The sequence below is a fragment of the Amblyomma americanum genome, chromosome 2, assembly GCF_052857255.1.
Source record: "Amblyomma americanum isolate KBUSLIRL-KWMA chromosome 2, ASM5285725v1, whole genome shotgun sequence".
NCBI classification, from domain to species: Eukaryota; Metazoa; Arthropoda; class Arachnida; order Ixodida; family Ixodidae; genus Amblyomma; species Amblyomma americanum.
Genome location: NC_135498.1, coordinates 142,934,579 through 142,956,223, shown reverse-complemented (window position 1 = coordinate 142,956,223; position 21,645 = coordinate 142,934,579). Strand labels below are relative to the sequence as shown.

Genomic DNA, 21,645 nt, shown 5'->3' with positions numbered 1-21,645 from the left:
TTCCGATGCCGACAATGCCAACAATTTTTTTAATAACTTTTTTGGGGAAAGGAAATGGCGCAGTATCTGTCTCATATATCTTTGGACACCTGAACCGTAAGTAAGGGAAGGGATAAAGGAGGGAGTTAAAGAAGAAAGGAAGAATAGGTGCCGTAGTGGAGGGCTCCGGAATAATTTCGACCACCTGGGGATTTAACGTGCACTGACATCACACAGCACACGGGCGCCTTAGCCGGATTTTCTGGGTAATGGGGCCTTTAATGCTGTCACAATAATATATTCACAAAAGTTTGAGCACAAATGTTGCATGAGTTAACTGCACTTAAATCATGACGAAGGGACAAGTACAACGTAGCTTTGATAGTGTATTGGGGGGTTTAACGTACCAATGCGACTCAGGCTTCAAGGGACACCATAGTGGAAGTCTTCGGATAATTCGACCACCTGGGGCTCTTAGACATGCACTGACGTCACAAAGTGTACACGGCCCCCCAGCATTTCGCCTCCATCGAAATGTGACCACTGCAGCTAGGACAGAACCCGCGTCTTTCAGGTCAGCAGCCGAGCACCATAACCACTCAGCCACCACAGTAGCAGGCACACTTTCAAATTGGCAAAGAATTATCCAGTGCAACACAAGAGCCAAGTACCTTATCAGCAGAGTGGTAATGAGCATGACTGCTGTTTGAACGTCTCAGACAACTTACCCGTTTTGTGCCTCCACTCTCTCAGCCGCTTTGCCAGAAGGCTTGTCACCTGATGACAGATGAGCATCAGGCAACTCGAATGACATGTAGGGAGGCAGACTGAGCTCAGCTGCCGGTGCATTTTGGAAGAGTGCCGTGTATTCACCAAGTGCTAAGAAGATGCTTCGTTCAAGATTCCACACTCTCACAACATCCAAGCACCCCAACTGATCCTCCATTTTCCAGATCAGATGCACTATTTTCTTGAGTGCGATGAACCCGTCAGGCAAAAGGGCGTCAACCAACATCATACGGACGTCTGGATTGCAGTAATATAGATTTGTGAAGAAGCTTTCAAGCCTCTGGGCATATTCTTCCAGCAATCTGTGCAGCCCTTCCGAGCATTTATCAGCACCATCAGCTACGGCACCTGGACTCTCAAAGAGGTCAACAGGAGAGAAAGCATCATAGCATGTTTCTGTACCACCTGCAGAAGGCAGTGAATGGTGAGAAGATGAAGCAAACCTTTCTGAACAAGGTGCCTTGCCCTTCCCCTCACTGTTCTGTGCAGGAGGCAAGTGTGGCGTTCCAGATGGCATGTCAAGCTCATTTATGATGTGCAGATCCACCCCAATGCCGCTTTCACATAGAGGAGATGCAGGAGGGGAAGCAAGAAAATTGGCTTGCTTTTCAAGATTCACCGGAGTAGATTCCATGGGGCTATCTTCTTGTGAAGCAACAGTGGTGCTCTCCCTTAAACATGTAGAGGAAGCCAGCTTGTTGTTGGTGATGCAAGAAGTGTCCCCAGCCTCCTCGATGTGCCCAGTGGATCTACCATCTTCCTCGTCGGTCAGGATTTCTTGATTACAGCTCACTCGTTGCATCATAACAGATATGGCACCATCTTCTTCATAGGACACAGTATAAGGCACGCCCATGAAGAGCTTTGTAATGCTTTTCTGCCCCTCGGCTTTTTTATATTTTAATAAACTATCTTCTTCTAAAGTCTCCTGAGACTCATCCAATGAGTCACATACCACTGTCGGATGCAAACCCGCCTGGGCCTTTTTAATAACCAGAGGGCTCCGAGGCACACACTCAGTTTTGCTGTCTGATGAGCCGCTTCTTGACACCACAATGTTAACAGGTGCCACAGGTTCGTTTCCATCTTTACTTTCATTTTCAACATTACTCTCAGAGTCGGGGGCATCAACGGTCGGATACAAACCCGCCCGGGCCTTTTGAATACCCACAGGGCTCCAGGGCGCACGCCCCGTTTCATTGTCTGATGAGCCACTTTTGCTTGACACCGTGATGTTAACAGGTGCCACAGGTTCGTTTCCATCTTTACTTTCATTTTCAATGTTACTTTGAGGTTCGGAGGCATCAAGACACTGGCTCTCCTGATTCTCCCAGTCAGTGATGCTAAGGCTGTGGCACGATGAAATAACAAGGACGGGTTGAGATGTCACGTCAGTCAACATAGCGGGCATGTCAACATCGACTTTGATGCCAGTTGTATCAATAGATGTAGAGCTTGGTTTACAGACAAGGTCATTATTGACCTCTTCGGGCTCTGTGGCTTTTTCACAGATATCTACTTTGTTCAAAGTCTTGCTTTTCCGCTGCATTTTGCTAACCATTCGTAAGTAATCATCGGTGTCTTTAGCTTTTCTCCAAGCCATCTTCATCTCTTTGCGCCTCACATATTCTTCCCTACTGCCTCTTGGCTTTCTTTGTTTCGCATTAGATTTGGCATTTGTTTTTTTCTCTGCTCTGAAAATGATGCGAGTTGAATCCACAGAATTTGTGCAAGTATCATTGAGATGCTCTTTACCACTATTATCACCCTCACGTCTAGGTTCAGTCCGAGAATGTAGCTTGCAAGGCGACGAGAGTGCATCTACCTTCTTCCCAGCAGGACAGTTTGTAGCACGGGAGCAGTCACTTTCATTTTCAGATGATTCCTCACTTGATATGATCAGTGGTCTGCTGATGTAGACTCTACGGGGTCTCCGCATTTCAACTTTCTTTCTCTTCTTTTGAGGTGGCATCACATTCGTTTTCAAGCTGTCCTGCACAGTTGATGGCACCCCAGTGTCCTCTTTGTTCTCGACGTCTGATGACATGCGGCGTAGACTTCTCAGCGGCGTTGTGTTCGGTTCTTCTGGCTTGCCCACCTTGTCCTTCACTGTGGCCTGTTCCCTGGTGATCTCCTCGCAGAGAGAGCAGCGGATGCAAGTTTCTCGACTGCTGCTCCTGCTACTTTCAGAGACGCTCCTGCGACCACACAGAGAGCAAATCCTGTTGCGCTGTTCTTTCCGTCCCGAGGAACCACTGAAATGCATATTCTCAAGTTGCACTGGCCTTATGGCCTTGCAGCGAGAATCATATTCCGTTTCCAAGGGACGCCTAACAGGACTCCTGAAGATCTCACTGGTGTCCATTTCTTGGCAAACAGACAGGGGATCATCACATACAAGGAAGCCAGCTGTGAGTCGAGGAAATGATTTGTTCATGTCGTCCATTATCTGGTCTACCAGAGTCGTGCTCGACGGCCCACTGACACCAGCTGCATCACTTGGGGGGCTTAAAATTTTACCCAAGTCCTCAGCCACTTCATCTCGTTCTCCCAGCAGCTGTCGACGACACTCTTGAACAACAGGCGGGCTTCTTGAACAGAGATTTCCACGTTCCTACAAAGAATTGCCACATTTGATTAGCATGATGATGCAAGGAAAAATACAAGTGCTATTCATGCAAGCAGCCTCATGGATGTAACAATTTACTTTATTTCTGGCCCCAGCACTGTACCGTCAATCAGCAAGTTTAGCTAACTGCAATAGTCTCCTCCAGTGCCGACACACACACTAGAGTAGAACCTCATTGATACATTTTTAATGCGACAAATAGCACATTATGCAGGAAATCGTACGATCCAAATCATTAAGGTTTTTGAAAAGTGGGACTCCGGAATAAAATACAAAGGTATTTTAGACACTTCCACAGAGGCAGAATCTCTGAAAAGCTTTTCTAATGTTCATAGACTCCTGTGTGCATTTGCACCAACTTGGCATGAAGAGAACTTCACAATGTATCTGGCTTAGCAACAGTAAGGGAAAAGGCAGCCAAGACCTGCCCACTGTCGCTGTCACATACTTATGCACTTCTGCGAACTCCCTCTGAAAGCTGATTCCCACTGGCTGTCATGTGCCCCAGGTTCGGTCCGTTCTTTTGAGCATGTCTTTTCAAATGATTCACTGGATCACATTTATGCACTGCGGAGTAGCCAATGGCAGCTGACTGCCCTGTGCACAAACAGGCTAGGCTTGCTCCCATGCTCGTGCGTCGCTGTTTTCAGGATGCTTCACCTCATTTCACTTATGCAGTGCAAGGAGGCCACCATGGCAGTTCACCGTTGCTGTGCATCTGCTTTTATTCCATTCACACAGTCTGCTCGTGTTAACACACCTTCTATCAGTGGCTAAACACATCTTAGATGAACAGAATTTGACAAAACTATAGACATATTTTAGGGAACTTATTATCAGCGAACATATTAACCGAAGAAAACCAGTGCAACTGCATAAAATGTTTGAATTACTCTCAAATTTGAGTATATTAAACTAGAAATCGTACAAACCGGTAAAGTTTCAACAAGGTTCTGCTGCATCGCCCAAAATTTTTGTTCAAACATACTTCTGAGTGATCAGTGGCGTGAAGAACCCCTGAGTATCATTCACCTTCCCTTCTAACTTCCTTTTTCATTTGCCCCTCGCCAATTAAGAGCTTTTGCACTTGCTTAGCTAGCATACTATATCACTAAAACATTTATCAGATAAGAAAGCAACAGGTAAAAGACTCATTTGAACAAAGTAGATCGCGAAAACTATCAATGCATACACTCCCGCAATTCTGTGGCTGCCACATTCTCCAGGCACAACCATACAGCCACTAATTTACATCGACATCCATACACCACCTACTCAAAATGTCAAAACAAATGACACTGTGAAGTCCTGAGAAAAGCTATTCCTCTTTTAGTTAAAACACTACAAATGTGCCATGACGAATGGCCCCTTCACTGCAAATGTCGAGCACCCCATACCATAACCGAACAGAAGAGGTGGAAGGGTGGGGGGGGGGGGGGGGGGATATGAATGGGAAATGTTTCTACCCTTCTGTTGCCATACCATGTGGCTATGGTATCAGTGGACCTCTTCAAATGCATTCGCAAAATGTGCCTCGTTTGAGTGCAGAGTGCAGTGCGCATGCAGAATGCGGCATTGCATGTGGAGTGTGGTGCTCATGCGAAGTGCAGCATGCATGCGGAGTATGGCGCATGCAGAGTGTGCCACATATTGAATGTAGCCCGTGCAGTTTCCCATATGCAATCAGTTGTCAAAATAACAGGCCACCAATTTTCGGACAGTATCCTGGTGCAGCCGCAAAGATGAAACGTGCCAAGTGGTGCCATTAACACCTGCAGAGCAGGAAAGCTAACGAGCAATGCAAGGAGAACGAAAGCGTGATATTGGTGAACATTCTTCAAAAACGATAGTTGAACATGTGTACAAGTGTAACCATTGCATCAACTAGGATAATGCAGCTAGCATAGGAAAAGAGAACCACTCCATAGTCTGCCTGCCACTGAAATAACCGACCATCTCTATGGAGCCACATGTCCTGAATATGAAACGACGAAGCTCGCCAGCTACTTACACACAAGCACTGCATCACAGCTATTGGCAAATATGGAGCCCATAGCAGTTCACATCTTAACTTTTCTATTTGGTGAGTGTGCCTTTTTCATGAAAACTACCAGTGCGACATGCAGAACAGACAGTTTTTCATCAGACCTTTATGTTGTCTGACGCAACCGCTTTAGAGAGGTGCACAGATCAAGTTGCACAATGCTGTCAATACTACAAGATTTTTTTTACCTGTAAAAACATAAGGATTTATAAATTTCTGGGAGTTCTTGTTGGAAAAAGTGTGCCAAGAATTTTCATACAGTAGCGTGTACCATCACCAACATGCTGTAGTTGCATCCACAGGCAATAACTGCTGTGATGAAATTAAACTATAGAGTACGAAATTTGCACGACCAAACTAAAACTATATGTTTGATTTCTAATACAAGAATGGCTGACTTTTGAATTCAAGTTCAATAGTGCAAGGTGTGTTGCTTCCCAAAAGCAAGGCAAACATGTTTCACTTGCTCACCTTCAGTGGTGATGGCTGTTTCACCTTGGGTATTTTGTAAGTGCGTAGCTCTGCATAGCTGGACCCCATTTTGGTCACCGAGGTCATTCTAGGTGAGTCAGTATTCCCAGTGGCTGGCTTGCACAGGCCTTGCTGCATGCAACAGTTGTCATTTTAAATTGTTCACATGCATGGCAGATGAGTTTTGTGCTTCACTAAGGTTAACTTTTGATTCAAATCATGTGGGTGTGGAGCTTTGCATCCTGCTCGTGTTGAGTATTAACGCATTCTTGAAGACCTGTGTGCAGTGCACTGCATGCTGAAAATGATAAGTTCACAATGAAACTGAAAAATCGGACAATACTTTCAGAGTTTGTATATAAGGACAAATCAAGCTTTTTTGAAAATTACTGCATATTACGACAAGAAAAAACAACTTAAAGAACAAATTCCTTCCACAAGGCATAGCACTACATTTTCATGAAACTGGTAGCATGTAAAACTTTCCAAATGAGAAAGTCTTTTTATCTCTCACAAATTTTTGCTCGCATACATTATCATGCGCATTCACTTTACTATATCCACAGTGAAGTTTAACGGCCTTTGTGGAACCGTAGGCGGGAAAATGCTTGTTTTTTCTACATTCAAGCTGCCAATTGGAATACATAAAAGCATTTAAGCACTGTTCCCTAGCACGGGGTGGTGCACGGTACAGTGCTTCGAGCTTCTTGAATTTCTCCTACAGTGGAGGTCACAAAGCTTGGGAGAAATTTGTAGACCTGAAATGCTTGGCTGAGCTGAAACTGTTCACATGGGTCCAAGGCAGCAGCAAGTTTGCATACCTTCAGCTGATTCTCATCCCTGTTATGGGCATTCTGTCTGATTATAGCATCTTATATCGTGCACGTCTTGAAACAGAACTTTCAATGAAAACTTAGAATGAGCTCACAGCACCCCTCTGTAACAGTGTCAAGAAAGCTTTATCACTGTTTTTCATACAAAGTTTGTCTATGCTTTACTAGTACTTAACATAGACAAGGCGACTGACATATGGCAGCAAGTCTACCATTCTCAAGATTAATTCTCAACTTCATAGCCAACTTTCTCACACAGCTGCACTTTAACGCGTTCACTTTGCTGCTTTCATTGGTGCTTTAAGATAAGCACACAATTAGTGAGCTCCACATTTCCAAGACAGCAAGCGATTCATAAAAGTTCCATAATCTACTCAATTGGGACAGAAAATTGCTTTTTTTACATCAGATTAGAAAACAAAACCATTTCATGACCAAATATTCACCTAATCTTGCTCTGGCCAACCTCCGTGCCTAAGTAATGCCCAAAATTTAATCACCGCTAATACATTAGAGACACAAGATGAGGAAAAGGTGCAGTCAACACTCACTTGAATCAAATGGGCCAAATTTTTTGCCTGCAAAAGTACTTTTAACATTTCTGTATGTGGACTGCAATGTCCATAGCCACAGCGATGGCACCTACATCTACAGAGACTGTATGATATGTCGTGAATATGTTGACGGTCGTTGAAGAGTAAGCAACCAATGAACGAAGAACAACTGAATTTTATACTGGGTAAAAGAGAGAGCTTACAAAAAGGTTCGATGCGTACAAGGTTCGTTTTGCGACTGACGCCTTCACCGTTGTCTGGTCGCTCCCACGGTCTCAGCCGCCAGACGCCTCCCCTCTCGCCACTCGGGGACCCCCCGCGTTGACAGATGCTCTCCGGGGAGAGCGTGGCGCAGGGGGACACGGGCCGCCCTCCTCGAAGGGCACAGACGGTAATAAATAAGCCCGGATGTTTCCGCAAAGAAGGGAATTGGTCTCAGAGGTCGACACACGGAAAACCGTCTTTCCCCGAAACATAACGCTCACAACAGAGACATCTGCGCAATGACTCTCTCATATCCACTAAACGGACCTCCAGCTTCCTAGCAATGGTACTATAGTAACAAAGCAAAGTGCTTGCAAATGAACCCGGTGACCAATATGACAGCAGGGAGTGCTAAGTGCAATAAAGATTATTACAAGTGACATTTCCCAATTTTTCGTAAGAATGTCCAAGGACTGGAATGATCTTTCTCCTGCTGCTGTCGTCCATTGCAATCCGACCACCTCAAGCACTTCGGATTGAAGATCTCGTCAGTCATCGCGAATGCCCAACCCTCATGTAAAACCCCTGCACAGGGGCATTTGAGATATTGAAAATAAACTAATTAAGGGCACGTTTCCAGATTATGCGGTGGCATCACCAGCGCTAGCGTCACTGTACGGGCAAACAGGGACCAAAAAGCAATGGCGCCCTCTTTGCACAGTAGAGCAAAATAACGCTTGCACCATTCACGCCTCTGCACAAAAAAAAAAAAAAAGTTGCACATAAAGCCACTCTATTGTCACCGACGCTTTCTTAAGCAGCGCCAGTCTTCGAAGCGCTCTTCAAAGAATGGTGCTGTTAACTTTTTTCCGCATTCGAGTATGGCTCTTCCGGCTATGATTTACGCCTTCCGCCAGTAGTCATCATCCATTTTCTATCCGCTCGAATCCATGCCTCAGAGCAGCATACTTCAGCATTCGAGCGGACCTTGCATCACCATTGAAGAATGCTGCGACTCTGTATCATTGCACCGAGCAGATACCGGGGTCGGAACCTGGCCACAGTGCCCACGTTTTGATGGAGGCAAAATGCAAAAAGCACCCATATGCTGTGAAAGATCCCCGGGTAGTCCAAATTATTCCAGAGCTCTCCATTACAGCACCTCTGTCTCTAGTCTTCCTTCCACAACCTTCTTCACCACTTTACTCAAGAAGTGAGACAGCCACTGCACTGCATCATTTGCTTTCCTTAAAAGCCAATAAAAAGCAAGAGGCGAGACAGTTACTCCACCATATCCTTTACTCAAAAGTCAATACTTTTTTCATCGCGCTGCTACGCACAAAAAAAAGACGGGCAAAAACGATTTACAAGACATTACATCCACCGAAAAAGGCATACACTTCCACCCCAGCTTCTCACCATGTTTAAAGCTGAAAGGATCCTTTTCCACTGCATCTCGCCGTCTAGCAGTCTGACTTGTTTCATGCTCAGTACGAGATTGACGAAAACTGCAGCTATGCAATTTTACACAGCTGCAGACAGACTGGCCTCAAAAATACAAAATGTCACCGATTGCGTTCCAAGGCCGGAAGCTAGAAAGCTATGAGAGAAGGAAGCGCCGTGGCTCACGGGGAGAATAGAACTACTTACACGGGTTATATTGGGACTACAAAAAGAAACAAGAACGTGTCCCAGCCCACGCGCTACTTACGCATGGATTATATTGGGAAACGAAAAAAGAAATAAGAAAAATGTGTCCTGGCCCGCACCACTAAATACAATGGGCTTGTGCTACTTGCACAGCTACACCAGTACTACATGAGACACCGAGGACTCCAATCGACCTGTCATCAGCCCCGCCAATCGAGCCACCGGGCCTCCGCTCTTCTCAAAAGCGTCTTTCAGGACACGCTGCAGCAGGTTCCTCTTCAGCCAGCAGCTGCTTTCAAGGCAAGCGTTCCTGCCTAAAGACAGACCGCCCAATTGTGTCTACCCATGGCTCAGTGAGTTATAAAGCAACTATCAAATCTGTGGCAATGAAAAGCCTTACAGATATACCGAACAGGATTCTGCAGGCGAATCTGGATGCGTGTCTCGGAGCGAAAAGTTTTCTCGGCATTAGGGCCAGAAAAAGTCCAGTGCCATTGCTGTGTGGCTCCTGACCTTGGCTGCTATGGAACGTCTGCAAATGCTACAGCGCATTACAGTTACCGGCGAGGTCTCGGTGCCGGTACAGGTGTACCTGGTTGATGAATCCAACTTACAACGTTGTCTTGTCGACAACGTCGATGTTAATGAGGACCAGGCCACCCTTCAGCGTAAGCTTTACTGTCCCACGCACCGAGTGATCCAAGCACGTTATATGGGAAAAAGGCGCTCTTGCATCGTCACCCTGCAAGGCCCACCAACACCGCCAGCCTGCTTGTACTACTATGGGTGCATTTTACAGCCTCGGCCATACAAACTAACCGCCGTCTACTGCTACAGTTGCTTCAGACTTGGCCACATCCATAGATCCTGCCTTTTCACAACTCAAGTGGAACTTGCAACTGGAGGCGCAGCAGCTTACCGATGTGGCCTCTGCAAAACTGACGACCACAACATCACATCTCCAACTTGCCCCAACAAAACAGAAGGCAACAGAAAATATTTGTCGTGGGTTCTCTAAGGAAATGACTCAGAATGTGAATAAAGCCCCTGTGCAGACCTCCAAGCGGTTTGCAGCTCTCCTGTGGAATGATGACGACTGGCCCAAACTTCCCATGCTACATACTCATGAAATGCTACCCAGCACACTTAAAACGATAAGAGTGCGTAAGAATTGCCAGCGTCAGCAGGCTACAAAACAGTATAGCATCCCAGAACTTCCCGACAATTACATGGTAGCAGCTGATGACCAAATCCCACACCTTTTGGCAGAGGTCTCAAGGCTCCTACAACACCATGAACTGCTTGCGCGCCATAGACATGCAGCGGGATCTGGCACCGCCACTGGAAATGACGAATCAGCATTGACCATGTCGCACCCACCCATGTCCTCCCAGAGTACCTGCTGCATTGCGAGATAACTCTACAGCTTCACGGAAGGCTCCGGTCTGCACTTTGTCTGTCCTTTTGTGTGCCTTACGTCCCGTCTTGTTAGCGCAGTTTGTACTCATTCTCTTCATTATGAACCAACTAGCCCGCCAGAACGTCCTTATACAGCATCCCTGCTACGCTTCATGGTAAACCAGTTATCCAACCCAACATCTGTTCTCCTGCTACGCTTGGACTCCTAATGGAAGATGGCGCGTTCTGGCTTTTCTGGAGCACTCCAGTGGAACTGCAGAAACCTCTCCACTAAAGTGGGGGAGCTCAAAACGCGTCTTCACTTGCACAACCTCCAGGTGTGGGCCATGCTACTGCAGGAGACCAATGTCTTGCCAACAATTCTGGGCTTCAGTGGTTACGCGTCACCTTCGACGAATGACCATCGTGCGCACACTGCTTCCCCTCCAGGAAAGGCGGCGGTGTACATTAACACATATTTCCCTCATCTATGCCTCTTTCTGGGAACCTGGTGCACCTCGTACCAGGAAGTAGTTGCAGTTGCTGCAAAATTATCCAAGGCAACAGCTGTGGTGGTATCTTACTATGTTAAACGAGCGAGTGGCGCTTCCTCCCATATTAATCTGGGCTGGTTATTGATGTGCGTGGGAAATACCCCGGTGTTCAATTTTAGATGGAGGTGACTTAGACACCCCACACCAAGATAGGGGGTGACCTACTTCTAGCCCCCGCGGTACGCATGTGCGGTATGCCTTTGCGGATGCATTGTTTATTCTTCTAAATCATCCTGGTTCAGCAACGTGGGCTGTGCGTCACAGTCACAGTGCCACATATGCTCCTGGACTGACATGGTGGTCCGGTCCCAGCACTCCCTCATGGTACCTTCAGCCTGACTGTTGAGGGAGCGACCACCACCCTTTCATCATCGCTGTCCATCCATCACATGCCTGCCAGTTACATCGCAAGTGCACGGTGATCAACTGGGATTGTTTCTGCACTATTCTCCAGGACCTCCCAGCGGAGTCGTCACCATCACTTATTGATTGCATACAATGTGAGTTAAACAAGGCTACCACCTCGACCTGGGCAGACATCGATCGACCGGTTCCAGATATTGGTCTGCTAAACTTGTGGGCTGCTCGCTGACAGGCCGAGCTGGAAGCCTCATGCGATCCCGCATCAGCACAGGCACATATAAGACTGAATTATATAACTGCTAAGGCTGGCAGGTATGAATACGATCTATCACGATGGAGTGGCATGCGTGGTGTGAGCAGTTTTCTGCGAAATCGTCGAGTCCATCTCTCTGGCAAACTTTCCGTGCAATGGAACAAGGTCACCGTTGCTCCGATGGAGCTAGCACCGCGTACTTCACACCTAACTTGTCTCCTGATGATTTTGCCAGAGAAGCGGCACCAAAGTTTTTTTCCAAAATCTGATGTGTTGCCACACTCAGCTACAAGTTCTAACTTGGCAGGGATTCCAGTACACGAAGATAAACTGCCATCAGCAGCAGACGCCGAGAGTATTTCATGTCCTTTTTCTATGCCTGAGTTGCTTGCAGCAATAGATGAGGCTAAACGAAAGATATCACCCGGTCCGGATGCCAATCCATATGAGGTGTACAAGAACGTGAGTGGTGCTGTCCTCCCTTAACTTCTCGACATCATTAACAAAATATGGCTAAATGGCTCTGTTCCTGAGACCTGGAAATTAGCCACTGTGATCCCATTTCCAAAACCAGGGAAGCCTGCCGACGGACATTGGCAGCTTCCGGCCTATTTCCTAACATCAACGCTGTGCAAGCTGACAGAAAAAATGTTAGCCACACGACTGTTGTGGTGGCTGGAGCACCATGGTTTCTACCACCTCGCCTAAATTGGCTTCTGTCCATTCATCGGTACTGAAGATGGTTTGGCTGTTTTGGCGTCGCGAATTCTGTCATCAACCCGCAGCCACAGTGTATGTACCGTTCTCACTATGGATATCGAAAAGGCTTACGATAACATAAGTCATGCTGCCATTTTGGATTCTATTGACATTCTGCATTTCCGTCTTCGAGTACACAGGTTTATAAAATTCTTCCTTGAAGGCAGAAGATTTGCCATGCGCCTCAGTAGCGACTTCATAGGATCATTTCAATCTGTTCACGGTGTACCCCAGGGCTCGGTACTGTCGCCAACACTGTTCAATATTGCCTTCATTCCCCTTGCATGGCGCTTACATGATGTCCCTGACGTTAAGTTCTTACTGTATGCTGATGATATCATGTTGTGGGGCACTCACCATGACTTGCTGACTCAAGCGGAAGCCCTACAGTCAGCCTGCACCAATTATGCTATGTCTGTTGGCCTACAGCTTTCCGTGAGCAAAACTACGATCACGTCAGTGGCCAACCGCTGGGGACGCCGTAAACTCACTGCCGCGCCAATCCGTCTCAAACTATCTGGAACCCCACTTCAATAATGTTTGACATTGAAAATTCTAGATTTGTCGATACATCGGTCCGGAATGGGCACTGCCTGAATTTCTGTCCAGGTGCTGAGGCAGGCGTAGAAGACTTGGGACCTAATCAAATGTATTGCTTCCAAAACTGGCGGCGCTCGTTCCCGTGTCGCACGACATTTGGTGACAGCGGTTTTGCAACCGCGTCTCATTTACCAAGCACATTTCCAACACTTAACCAAGGCTCAGTGGGATCGTCTGGAAGCCGTCAATCGAGAGGCAATGAGAGTTATCACTTGCCTTCCACGCATCACACCGATTGCAGCACTTCACGATAGTGCTCAGCTTAACACCCTTGATGAGCTGGTGCAGCAGTGCCATGATACTCGTAGCCCTTAGGCCACCCTTTTGCACTCACCATCAGCACTCCAGACTTATGCTTCATCTCACACTATACTGTTGCCACCACCCTTAGTTCTTCCTCCGTGGAACTTTGTGCAGCTGAGTGACAACAAGCCTACCAAGCTACATGGACCAACCTCATCTTATGAGGCATCGTCCCTGAAACTTCAAACGAGTGAATCGCGGAAGATATCTACCTTCCCCGCAGCTCAATCATTATATATGTAGATGCCAGCATCTAGGGCTATGAAACGACTGCAGTTTACTGTCCCTGCAAGCCTGCACTTAACAAGATAGCCAGGTATATATTTGCGGAACCTCCACCTTCCTTCAGTGACTATACAAGACACGCTTCGTCTAGTCTGACGCGTCAGTCGCAGCCCAGAAATCTGCCAGAGTATATTTCGTCTGGCGGCTCGCATCCCGCAAGCTATTTGAATTGAGTGGGTCCCACGTGACCTGCTGAGTTCACAAAGCTCTGCAGATTCTGCAACCAGCTTGGCGACCCTACCCACGTCAATGCCTCAATTCCTCAGCAAGGCTGATGCTACCCTCCTTCTCCCAAGAAAGGAACGCCTCCGGTGCTGCACACGTGCTCTTGTCCCTCCGTGTGCAATAAACCTCCCCCGCGCTCATACCAGTGCAGAAGAGGTTGGGCTCCGGAGCATCCGGGTCGGTGTTGCCTTTACTCCTGTCGTCACTCGGACGTGACCTCAATTTCACCACTTATATCCCCGCCCGCCCAGGATGTCCTGTCTGCAACTTGCAAGATACTTAGGCTGACATTCACCACTTGTGGATTTGCCCGGCACTAAAACCAACTAGAATTCACCACCTGGAAGCAGCGGGTCTCCCGCCGGACAACCCGTCCTCATATATTGCTTCCCTCCCGCGTTGATTAGATTGGCCCACCTTTTTTCCTGCATTTAACTCCCCATCCACTCTTTTCTTTCTCTTTCTACCTTCCCAACTCCCCTTATGCCCTGAGGCAATAAATTATGTTATCAAAAAAAACAAACTGGGCAGCCAGTTTTTTATCTGCATTATTACTATTAAAATAGCACTGCACCTGCAATGACGCAGTGAATGCAGTGGTCTCGTAGGCACCACCCTCCTGGTCAGCTGCGGTGTCAGGCAGATCCCGAGCAGCAGCCAATCTTCTCTGCTTCCCAGGACTAACAGCCGCACGAGTCGCACTCTTTGCAGAGGCACCACTCGGGCTGCGGATGTCTACCAAGGCAGGCTTACTGCTTGTGGCGCAGCACTTGTCTTGAGACGGACCGGGCCTGGAAGACGTGGCACTGGAAGTAGCTCCCTGCTTCAGCGAGTCAGTGCCTCGGTCCTCATCGTAGATTACGAAATAAGGCTCATTTTCCACGATCGCGAAGTGGTTCCACGGCTGTGGCTGGTTCTCGGAATCTGGTGGCAACTTTTTCTGCACGCTGTAAATGGGCCATAGGAACGATAATTTGCCCACTCATCACATAAGGGCACACCACAATGTCAGCAACATGACATAGGTTTTACGGTAGAAATCTAGAAAGGCGAATTAAAAACGCAGCCCGAATGGATAAGCTCTTGGATAACTGGGTGCATTTTCAGTTGAACGGGTAGGGTTGCACAAGTGTGGCGCTCACAAGATGAGTGCTGGCACTTGTTACACGTGTCTCGAACGTGTAAACTTTTCATTCGATTTGACAACGAAACAAGTTAATTTCTACCTCAGAAGCTTCACGCCTTTTTCCATCATTAACCCGGACAGATGTGCGAGCTCTCCAATGCTTGCTGATCACTGACCAATGCCAATCATCAGCATGCGCCATGGGTATGCAAAAACAGCTGCAAAATTAAAAATGCAGTTCGAATGGATAAGATCTTGGATAACTGGGTGCATTTTCAGTCAATGTGCAAAGTACTACTCTTGACTTTTCAAAAAGCACAACACAGTGCGGCTAACACTTTGCTATTTCAAAAAGAAAGAGCAGGTGGACAAGTCACATTGGCTCTTAACTACAAAACAGCCACTGCATTTAGTAAAAATTCAAATGTCAACACTGAAGCGACATCTGCTTACTAACAGCTATGGTATTGAAACCAGTACTTTTGTGCTACTAAAGAAAAGAGCACATATATACTGACCCCACAATGAAACACAAGGTCATTATTAGGACTACAAACAGATGCATAATTGCATGTTCACTGCATTCAGAATGACCACCTTCAGATGCGCTTATACACCACTTGTAATGTTGTCCCCATATGTACCCACGGCAAAATGTCAGCAAATCAATTAATGTCCTGCGCTACCCACCAATTTCATGTCCTGCCCCTACTAATAAACAGGTTCACCTGTGATGTTTGCCAACATAAGACCATGATAACTGCCTAAAAAACAAAGGCTTTGTATCTGTTAAGAGAGACTTTCTTATCGGTTAAGAAAACGGTTAAGGAAACGGAGAGAGGCCTGTGGAAAACAGGGAAGCAAAAGAACATTAAAGTAGGAAATTGCCAAGGAAAATATTTACAATAAGTCTAGGGGAAGCCCTTTGTTGTTCAATGCCAGGACAGAAGTACTGCGAACTAAGACGTACCAAGTCAAGTACCAAGAGAGAGACATTCTGTGGTGCATGTGGAGAGGAGAAGAAAACGATTGAATGCTTAATACTTTTCTGTACAGAGCTTTTCCCCCTACAGCTGGAAGCTACGGGGCTGATTTATTAAAAGCATTGGCATTTAAGGACAGTGGAGGATGAGTAGAAATATCGAAGCGAACCTTATCTGGCTAAAATCAAAGAAACAGCAAAATTTCACCTGCACTCTGCAGGAAGACCCGAAATGGCTCGCGCTAAAGGTGAAGAGGAAAGTGCTCCATCTCCACTTTAAGTACACAATATATTACAAGTCACTACTAGGTGGCGTCAGCTGCTGCCCAATTTAAAGGCTCTGTCAGCTCCGTCCGTACACCCACCCACCCAGCTAGGGTAAAAGCTGTGGTAATAGCTCATCGGAATGCATGTATCTTCTCGCTACCTTAATCGGTTTTGTAAGGCCCCCCCACTAATATATTCTTGATTACTGTTAAACTTAAGGCTATTGCGCATGCACCATGTACTTTGTCCCAGAAAACTGCAAGAACGTTTGAGGATTCACATCATGCCCAGCACTTGAATGAAACAACTACTATATGCTGGTCAAAATAGATAAAGGCATGCCATGGTCGGCCAAATAAAGCTGGTACTCGGTTAAGTGCGTGTGTTCACCCGCCTAAGCTCATTGCTCCTGACAAATAAAAATTAAGAGAAGAATATGTGCAACATATGTACTACGTCAGTCTATGGAGCGGAATATAATAGCACAGAATATCATGCGCGCTTCACTATCTTCCTTTCATACGTGGCGGTGTTTACTTGGCGAGGAGTAATAGATTTAATCGTCCCACAGATCCGGAGACAACCGTTTTTCTTTTTTTTTCGGAAGAGGGAATTAATATGTGAAGGGTTTTATTTTCGGTGCCTATTTTCCAAATATTTCCCAATTGATTTTTTCTATAAGACTGGCACTGCCAGTAATCATAGTGCTACAGAAATCTTCATTCCTTAATTAATTTACACACCTAACCACACGCCTAACCGCACTCACACGTAGTGATCTGCACTGTCTTCACCGCAACTAATTTGTAGCTTGCACATCAAGGTATAAAAAATTAATCGCTGAAGCTACTAAATTTCAGTGACCATAATACTCCTGTCACATGGCCAAACTTCATTTCAAACGAGCGACACTCGCATTCAGTCATTCGCGCAGCATCACGTGATTATATATAACTTCACAGAAATTGGCTGCAAAATCATAAGAAGTACTTGCAACTGGGCTTGTTGGTGCATATTCGTGAAAGACATAAGAGCGCAAACTGGCAACATGGACGAGGAAGGGAACAGGACGAGCGCTGCACTTTCAACAGGGTTTATTCAGGGAAGAGTGTATATATAGCCTCTGACCTTATCCATGCTCTTAATCTCAATTTGACAAACATCTACCTTTCCCAGATATGCCTCAAGAAACATCATTTCACTGTGCCGGATAATAACTGAAGTATCACTGATGCAATTTTCACCTCGTTTCTTGATATAAAAGGCTTCCACGAGCTCACGTTCGGTCTTATCTCGGCTTTTCAGTAGCACTTTGCATTCAGGCAGTCGGGGCTTGCAGACTATACGTTTCTCTTTCGAGCATGCTTGGCAGTGGTCTGGAAGATGGGCTCCTTCCTTATTCAATGAATTCTTGTGTTCAAGCAGGCGCTCATTAAGACACCGGCCGGTCTGTCCAACGTACACCTTCCCGCATGTAAGCGAGAACTCGTACACCACTCCTTTCTTGCAGCCAACAAGTGGCGTTCGGTGTCTGATGGCGCACTCTTGCATTTCCTTTCTCCCAATACGTGAGCACATTCCGGCTAGCGCTCGTCCTGTTCCCTTCCTCGTCCGTGTTGCCAGTTTGCGTTCTTATGTCTTTCACGTTCATGCAAAATCATAGCCTCGCACTCCACTCGGCTGAAACATTCCTCACACGGTACACATGTGAACAGTCAGCTCTCGTGTGCAGTGAAAGTTCTTGTGCAATGCCAGCGGGATTTGCTTTGGGGGAAGAGTTGGGAGTAGAGCTGGTGTCATCAAGCCAGACCAGATATGTGCGCTCACCATCCGTGGACGCACCTGCTGGGTGGTAGGCTGCCAACGCTACAGATTTGCTTAATATTCTACTCAAGAATGCCAGTGAAACAGACCGTCTTTTTTTAGGCAGGTTAGGGTGCAAAGTACCTGCGCCTCTGCGTAGGCTCGGAAGATGCTAGCACAGCAACTAATGTATCATCCCGAAGTTTGTCGTTCACTGCACAGAGGCCCAATGAAGCACCTGTCGCGGAAGACATGCACAGCGGTGTCCCCTTAGAAAATTAGTGGCTGGAAAGCGCATGCATAGTATGTTTCGAATGGCACTTATTCCTCTAAGTGCAGCACCGTGTCTCACCACAGTGACACTTCATGAGGCAAAATGCACCCTCCGGCAGGCAGTCACACTAAATTTTCCTATCTGACACAGGTACAACTATATCACTTGTGTGGCACAGGTAGTGGCACTCACATTGGTGAAAACACAAACTGCCATTAGGGAGGTGTGGCGCAATAAATATATCAGGCCCATGGGCGGGGCGCAAGGTAAACGCATGCCAAAATGTGAGAAAATTACAAAACCGACGCTATGTGGTTCCATGGCAGTCCAATGTTTTACTACAATCTGCGCTTCTGTCACGTAGTGTTTGCCGATTTTACGCTTTTTTGTGCACAATCGAAACATTTAAAGAAGTATATCCCTCATCCATTGCAGAGAGCACGTTTTCTTCAGCAGAAAACCCTCCTTAAACTTGGGAGCGAACTGCCACGTGTACTTTTCTGCGGGCGCCGCCGGCTGCCGATCCACAGTAGTGGATCAACGGTGGCACCTATAGGTCAAGCTCGCGGCAAATATGTCATCATGTCGCCCTGTTCGTTCGCTTGCATTAGCTTAACATTTGATGGCGGTGTGGACATTCTCGAGATCTCCATTCCGGTCCAGGAGCATCGACTGCCTTCCATTCACCTTGGCCTTCGGCCGAGGGCCCCTAGATGTCGCTGCCCGACTGACCAGCCGCTCTCCCCCAGCCAAAAGACAGGCCGACCAGGAAGGTACAATTCAACCAGACTACAGCGAACAAGAATATTCGGCAGTGTGCTCACTCCGCGGCGGCTCAATGGGGAGCGGTGGACCCGCGATTGTCGACAGGCTTCTGCTTCACGGCGCTGACGTGAGGTGGCGCGACGGTAGACTTCACTGCAAGATTTGCCATCGTTGTCGTTGAGCCGGTGTTATTTGCGGGCTCGTTGTTGTAAATTAATTGGTTTTTGGGGAAAGGAAATGGCGCAGTAATTCTATCGCATCCAGGCGGACACCTGACTGAACCGCGTCCTAAGGGGAGGGGTGAAACTGAGAGAAGAAAGAGGTGCCGTAGTGGAGGCTCCGGAATAATTTCAACTACCTGGGGATCTTTAACGTGCACTGACACGGCCGCTCAATGGCAACGCACTTGGTAGTGCATTGCCATTGAGCGGCCGTGGCACTGACATCGCAAAGCACACGGGCACCTTTTGCGTTTCGCCTCCATCGAAACGCGGCGGCCGGGTTCGAACCCGGGCACTCCGGATCAGTAGCCAAGCTCCTTCCTAGCCACCGCGGCGAGTCCGTTGTGCCGGTTTGCACTGGTTTGCGCGCTTCCCGGGGGTCACTTCACGTTTTTGTTCACGTAAGGTGACGTTCACATATGAAGACTTTTTCAACATTCCTTGACAATTGGGAGAGGCTTGCAAAAAGTGATTGTGGTTTTCTGAGTGCCTCAACAGCCGCTGCTAGCTTCGTTTCACTATTTTCAGCACACTTCAACTGTTGGCATACCTGACAGAAAAGCTGAAGTACAGATATTTGATGACTTCAAAGTCATAGGTTTCACTTAGTAGATATATAGACCGCACTTCCATGTGAAAGGAGTTAATTCAAAAAAGGCAGAAAAATGCGAACGGGCGAAACACTCTAAACTGAGCCGTTGCTAAAGCTGCTAGAACAAATTGAAGGAAAAAGAGGCGAAATGAGCGAGCATATACTATTGCAGTATATGCTCCCCATCCCAAAGCCTGAAATTTTACATAGAAAAACCATGCTGTAAGGTCGTCATGCGCTTCAGCTTGTTCGCGTCTCTTTTGCTTGTGTTTTGTTTCTTTTTTTGCATTTGCACCCCCGAGGCCGCGTCGCCAAGACGCCAGGCGTCTTCGGGGAAAACTTTTGTTTGTCTTTGGTTTGTGGTTCGCAGTCGCGTTCTGTACAGTTGCACCCCCGAGCCGCGTGGCCGAGAGGCCGCGCGCCTCCGCGGGGGAACTTCGTTTTGTCTTTTGTTTGTCGGTCCGAGCGGAGTCCCTTAGGCGACACGGTCCGCGCGTTCATCAGCCGGCTTTCGATGTGTTTGTTAACGCGGGTCAACTCCGACTTTGCGTGGAGAGAGCGTGAGTGTGCCGGGTCTTGTTCTCGCACTGACATGGGAGGCACCATGTGTCTCCACAGACGGCGCTTCGCGCATAATTTAGGGCACGGGTCTCGGAACGCCTTCGGCGAACCACACCCCGCGTGTTAGTTAGGTGGCTGGGTTCGCGCTTTTCTTTGCTGAACATCGGAGCCACTGGTCGTAAATTTACGCTTCTCCGCGGGAGTGGGTTTCCTGACATGGCGGACCGAGGCCCAGACGCGTCGGCGTCCCAGCCCCGTCTGCGATACATCCATTCGCAGAAATCTGGGGGAAAGTGACGTTGGGAATGTGGGAGTGCCGAAAGAATGATTGCTTTTGGGAAAAAAAACCCTGTGACGCCCGCGGGCTGTGAGCGGGGCGGCAGTGGAGGCCGGAGCTCGGTAGGAGACGGGCTTCCTCCCGCATGCTCGCTTAGGACGACGGACTGTCCCAAGTCCAAGAGCGGCCCAGCTCAGTTATTCTGTATCTATGCTGCTGTCATCATTTTAACTGCACTGCACTTTTTTATTGTTGTCATCAAGTGTATATTTAAATCAGTTTTCTCAGTTAATCCGGCCAATTCGAGAGGTTTATTTGGCGAAGCAGGAAAACGGGACCTGCGAAGAAGAAGAGAGAGAAGAAAGCGAAGGAGAGCAAGAAAGAAGAAGAAAAAGTAAAAATCTTTACTCGTGCCGAACCCGTATTTCTCAACAAAAAAATTCCAAGAAATACATGTTTCAAATGAGACAGCCCCCCTCCTCCCCCTTTTAAAGATGATCCATAAATCCACCCTTTTAGCATTGCCACGTGGCAGGTTTTTACACCCACAGATCTAGTTTAGCGCATGATAACTAATATACATGACCGTACCTTTCCAGACTGCTTCTAGAAGTTTAGCAGTACCAGGTGGCTTCAGTAAAGGCTTCACAGTGCTGTGCATTATTTCAATGCTGTGTTTCACATTTAACGCGCACAGCTGCAGCTGTACACATAAATTTCCTCTAGTTGTTGAAATACTAGCTTGTAATATCACTGCAGAGTAGCGCACTTTACTTGTGACCACACAGAAAATGAAAGTCAATGTATTGAACACATCAAATTATTTTTCTTCGGCATAACCACTGGCATCATTGAAATTGAATGCACATGTGCATTCTCATTTC

At 47.2% G+C, this 21,645-nt stretch overlaps 1 protein-coding gene across 5 annotated transcripts in view; it reads right to left on the bottom strand.

Moving 5' to 3' along the window:
* Window positions 1–21,645, bottom strand: part of LOC144121834 (uncharacterized) — a 263,637-nt gene that overhangs the window by 41,540 nt on the left and 200,452 nt on the right. For 2 of the 5 annotated variants that reach the window (XM_077655246.1, XM_077655247.1), the window contains exons 2-4: window positions 14,468–14,840; window positions 5,913–6,044; window positions 708–3,382 (exon numbers count right to left, since the gene is read on the bottom strand). In XM_077655246.1, coding sequence (XP_077511372.1) covers window positions 708–3,382; window positions 5,913–6,044; window positions 14,468–14,840 — 3,180 coding nt within the window. Of the gene's footprint in view, window positions 1–707; window positions 3,383–5,912; window positions 6,045–14,467; window positions 14,841–21,645 lie in introns of those variants that run through there. The other 3 variants (XM_077655250.1, XM_077655248.1, XM_077655249.1) reach the window with 3 other exon arrangements.